This window comes from Chaetura pelagica, unplaced genomic scaffold (assembly GCF_000747805.2).
Source record: "Chaetura pelagica isolate M959 unplaced genomic scaffold, ChaPel_1.0 scaffold1669, whole genome shotgun sequence".
NCBI lineage: Eukaryota > Metazoa > Chordata > Aves > Apodiformes > Apodidae > Chaetura > Chaetura pelagica.
The window spans coordinates 918-5,346 of NW_009954445.1; the positions used below are offsets into that span (position 1 = coordinate 918).

Here is a 4,429-nt window from a genome sequence, read left to right on the forward strand (position 1 = left end):
GCCGGTTCAGCCCCCCCACCATGTCTGGAGTGGGGGGGGATGGGGGGACCTCAGACTTGGGGTCTGCACTTGCCCTGCCAGGCTGTGCAGAGCCCCTTTGCTCTTGGGGGGGCGTTCAGTCCTGCAGCCCCCACCCCCCAATACCTCCCCCAGGGGGTGGGAGCCCCCCCAGAACATGGCCGTGGGGCAGTTGCACCCCCCCTGCCCATGGTTGATCTCCCAGCACTGACTGTGGGGCAGCTGGAAGTTTTGGGCCTGGGGTGGACACTGGCACCCCCAGTCCCGTTTTTTTTGGGGGGACACGACAATTCGCCCCCCCCACCAGGCTGGGTTGGGGGTCTGATGTCCCCGTCCTGGGGACATGTCAGGAGCTTTGCTGGGCTCTGTCCCTGGGGACAAGGGGAGGTTTGGGGTCCATCAGTACCCCCCTGGTTTCTGTCTGTCCTGTCTCCCCAGCACAGGGAGGTGTGAGTGACAGGTGGAGGTGACAGGCTGGGGGGGATGCTGGGTGCCCTGACCCCCCCATTGTGTGCAGGAGGAGCTCAGCAGCACCAGCGTGGAGCACCTCATCATCAACCCCAATGCTGCCTACGAGAAGTTCAGGGACAAGAGCCTGGGCTCCAAGGGAGGGGGTGAGCTAGGGGTGGGGTTGGGGGGCTGGGGCTGTGGGGACCCCCCAGGGGTCACTAAGCTGACCCCAGGCCAGAGGCTGTTTCGGGGTGACACTTTGTTCCTCCTCATCCAGATTTCTCTGATCGTCTCGGCAAGCCCAGGAGAACAGGCCATGAGTCCGGGGAGTACGAGATGGTGGGTGAGCCCCTGCAAGGTCCCTTGTCCTCTCCCTCCCCGTGGTGATACCCCCTGCCCAGGGCCACCAACACCACAGAGTCACAGGAGGGTGGAGGTGGGAAGGAACCTCTGGAGGTCATTGGTCCAACCCTCCTGCTCCAGCAGGGCCACCTAGAGCTGGTTGCCTAGGGCCACGTCCAGATGGATTCTGAGGATCTGCAGGGATGGATGTCCCAGCATCTTGGTGCTCAGTTCTGGGTCCTCAGGACAAGAAGGACATTGAGGGGTTGGAGAAAGGCAACCAAGCTGGGGAAGGGTCTGAAGAACAAGGAGAAGGGGCTGGAGCACCAGGAAAAGGGGCTGGAGAAGTTGTGAGGAGCAGCTGAGGGAGCTGGGGGTGTTGAGCCTGGAGCAAAGGAGGCTGAGGGGAGACCTGCTGGCTCTGCAGCTGCTGAGAGGAGGTTGGAGCCAGGGGGGGTCGGGCTCTGCTCCCCAGGAACAAGGGACAGGAGCAGCTTCATGATCACAGGCCCTGGTCCTCATGGGGAACTTCAGCCAGCCCAGCATCTATGGAGGGACAACACAGCAAAGCACCAGCAGTCCAGGAGATTCCTGGAATGTGTTGGTGACAATTTCCTCTTCCAAGTGGTGAAGCAAGCAATGGGAAAAGGTGCTGGGATGGACCTTGTCCTCACCACCAAGGATGAGATGGTGGGTGACGTGGAATGGAACAGGAGACTTGGGGTGGTGGGATGGTTGGAACAAAGCCCTGGAGGGGACCCAGGAAAGCTGGTCCATATTCAAGAGTCTCCTCCTCCACGCCCAGGAGCAACATGTTCCAGTGAAGAGGAAGGACAATGAGAACAGCAGGAGGCCACCATGGATGGGCAGGGAGCACCTGTCCACACTTGGGTGCAAAAAGGAGGGTGGGAGCAGGGGCAGGTGACCTGGAAGGAGAAGAGAGAAGTTGTCCAAGTAGGCAGGGAGCAGGTCAGGAGCACTGAAGCCCTGATGGGACATCAAGAGTGACAAGGAAAGCTACAGGTGCCATGGTGACAAGAAGACTTCAGACAACATGGATCCTCTCCAGAAGGAAACTGGAGACCTGGTCATGCAGGACATGGAGAAGGTTGAGGTGTTTGGTGATGGTTTTGCCTCAGTCTCCACCACCCAGATCACTGAAGGCAGAGGCAGGGACTGGGAGAAGGAAGAACCACCCATGGTGGGGGAAGAGCAGGTTTGAACCATCTAGAGAACCTGAAGGTGCACAGGTCCATGGGACATGACAGGATCCATCCATGGGTCCTGAGGGAACTGGTGGATCAACTTGCAAAGCCACTTCCCACCATGTGGAGAAGTTATGGCAGTGGTGAAGGTCCCACTGGCTGGAAGAAGGAACCATCACCCCCATGTTCAACCAGGGAGAGGAAGAAGATGTGGGGAGCTCTAAGCCAGTCAGTCCCACCTCTGCAGCTGGCAAGGTCCTGGAGGAGACCCTCCTGAAGACTCTGCTGGGCACATGGAAAGTGTAGAGGTCATTGCTAGTGACCAGCACAGCTTCACCAAGGGCAGACCATGAGCTTGGTGGCCTTCTGGGATGGGGTTACGGTGTTGGGGGACAAGAACAACTGGTGTCATCTTCCTGGATCTGTGCCAAATGTTGGACACTGTCCCACCCAACATCCTGGTCTCCAGGTTGGAGAGACGTGGACTCAAGGGGTGGAGCACTGGGGGGACAAGGAGCTGGCTGGCTGGTGGCACTTGAAGACTGTGGTCAATGCATTGGTGTCCAGGTGGAGCCAGGGCTGGGTGATGCCCACAGGGACCGGCACCCTTGGCCACTTTGTGGGTGACGTGGGTGCTGGGATCCATGTGCCCTCAGCATGGTTGTTGTGCCACCAAACTGTGTGAGGTGACAGGCTCGAGGACACCCAGGGGGGCCTGGACAGGCTGGAGAGGTGGGTCCATGCCAACCAACCTGGTGAAGTTCAGCCAGGCCATGGGTGGGGACAATCCCAGGCACAAACCCAGGAGAAGGGATGGAGAGGAGCCCTGAGCAGAAGACCCTGGGGGAGATGGGTGAGGAGCAGCTCAACGTGATCCATCAAAGCCACCCGAGTCCTGGGCTGTGTCACCAGCAGGGGGGGGATTGTCCCCCTCTGAGACTCCCCCCTGTGCAGTGCTGGTCCAGCTCTGGGGTCCTGACAAAGAGAAGGACATGGAGCTGTTGGAGAGAGTCCAGAGGAGGCCACGGGGACGACGTGTAGATGTTCTGGAGGGGATCCCTGGACACTGCTGGAAAGCTGAGGTTGCTTAGCCTGGAGAGGGCTCCAGGAGACCTTCAGTACCTGAAGTACCCTCAGATACCTCCAGCAGGTTTCTCCAGGATGGACTCTGCTGAGGATATGGAGTGGAGGGATGGGGTGGGGGGGGTGGATTTTGGGGTGAAAAATGAGGGGTTTGGGGGGAGACCCTGGGAGTCATGGAGATGATCCTTAGGCTGGAGCAGCTCTGCTCTGGAGCCAGGCTGGGAGAGTTGGGGTGTCCTGCCTGGAGAGGAGAAGGCTCCAGGGAGACCTTAGAGCAGCTTCCAGTGCCTGAAGGGGCTCCAGGAAAGCTGGGGAGGGACTTGGGCCAAGGGCAGGAGGGATGGGCTGAGGGGGAAGGGCTTGAAACTGGAACTGGGGAGCTGAGGAGGAACTTGTTGGCTGGGAGGGTGGGGAGAGCCTGGGCCAGGGAAGCTGTGGCTGCCCCATCCCTGGGGGTGTTGAAGGGCAGGTTGGCTGGGGCTTGGAGCAGCCTGGGCTGGTGGGAGGTGTCCCTGTCTGTGCAGAGGGGTTGGATCTAGATGGTCTTCAAGGTCCCTCCAACCCAAACCGTTTGGTGACTCTGTGACCCTTGAACATCAACCAATTTTCTTGGCCCCCCTCTTCCCTCCACTGTCGGATCCCAAGGGACTCCTCTAAGCAGAGCTTTGAAGATCCAAGATCTGTCCAGGTCTATGAGCCCCCTCCTCACCATCCTGAGCTCCACCAGATCTTGGTGGCTTCTGCTCTGTCTGCCTTTGACCTCCACGTCCCCAGCCAGCCCCTCTGTGATAGATATGAGCTCCAGCAGAGCCCCTCTCCTTGACTCCTCTGTCACCTGGAGGATGACACAGTCATCGATGTGCTTGGCAACCTCCTGAGCTGGGCTGTCCCTCCAGGAGGTCCCTTGAGAGTCCCCCTGGGGACCAGCACCCAACGTGGGGCTGTTCCTGCCTTTTGAGGGTCTCACCCCCATGTTCTCCCTGGTCACCTCCTTTTCTCCCCTTTTGGTGTGATGGTCACTTTGGGACACTTGTGTGCCCAGTGCTCTCAGGGGACACTTTGGGGTCCCCTCCTCACCCCCCCATGTCACCCCCCTGCAGCTTGGTGAGGGACTGGGGACCAAGGAGACCCCCCAGCAGCGATACCAGCGGCTGCAGCACGAGGTGCAGGAGCTGCTGAAGGATGTGGAGCAGATGCAGGTGAGTGTGTGTCCCACCTGGGGGGGACTGAGGGTCCCGGAGGTCGGGGGAGGTGTCAGTGCAGCTGCCTGTGTCCGCAGAGCTCGGCGCGGGAGGCGGAGGAGGAGCTGACGGCCATGGGGCAGGCGCGGC

The 4,429-nt window shown here is 60.1% G+C and overlaps 1 protein-coding gene across 1 annotated transcript in view; it reads left to right on the plus strand.

The window, feature by feature from the left end:
* Window positions 1–535: 535 nt before the first annotated feature.
* DCTN2 (dynactin 2 (p50)) overlaps window positions 536–4,429 on the plus strand; it is a gene marked incomplete at its 5' end in the record, with an annotated part of 5,766 nt that continues 1,872 nt past the window's right edge. The window contains 4 exons of the mRNA XM_010004491.1: window positions 536–632; window positions 746–807; window positions 4,199–4,297; window positions 4,378–4,422. Coding sequence (XP_010002793.1) covers window positions 536–632; window positions 746–807; window positions 4,199–4,297; window positions 4,378–4,422 — 303 coding nt within the window. The remainder of the gene's footprint in view (window positions 633–745; window positions 808–4,198; window positions 4,298–4,377; window positions 4,423–4,429) is intronic.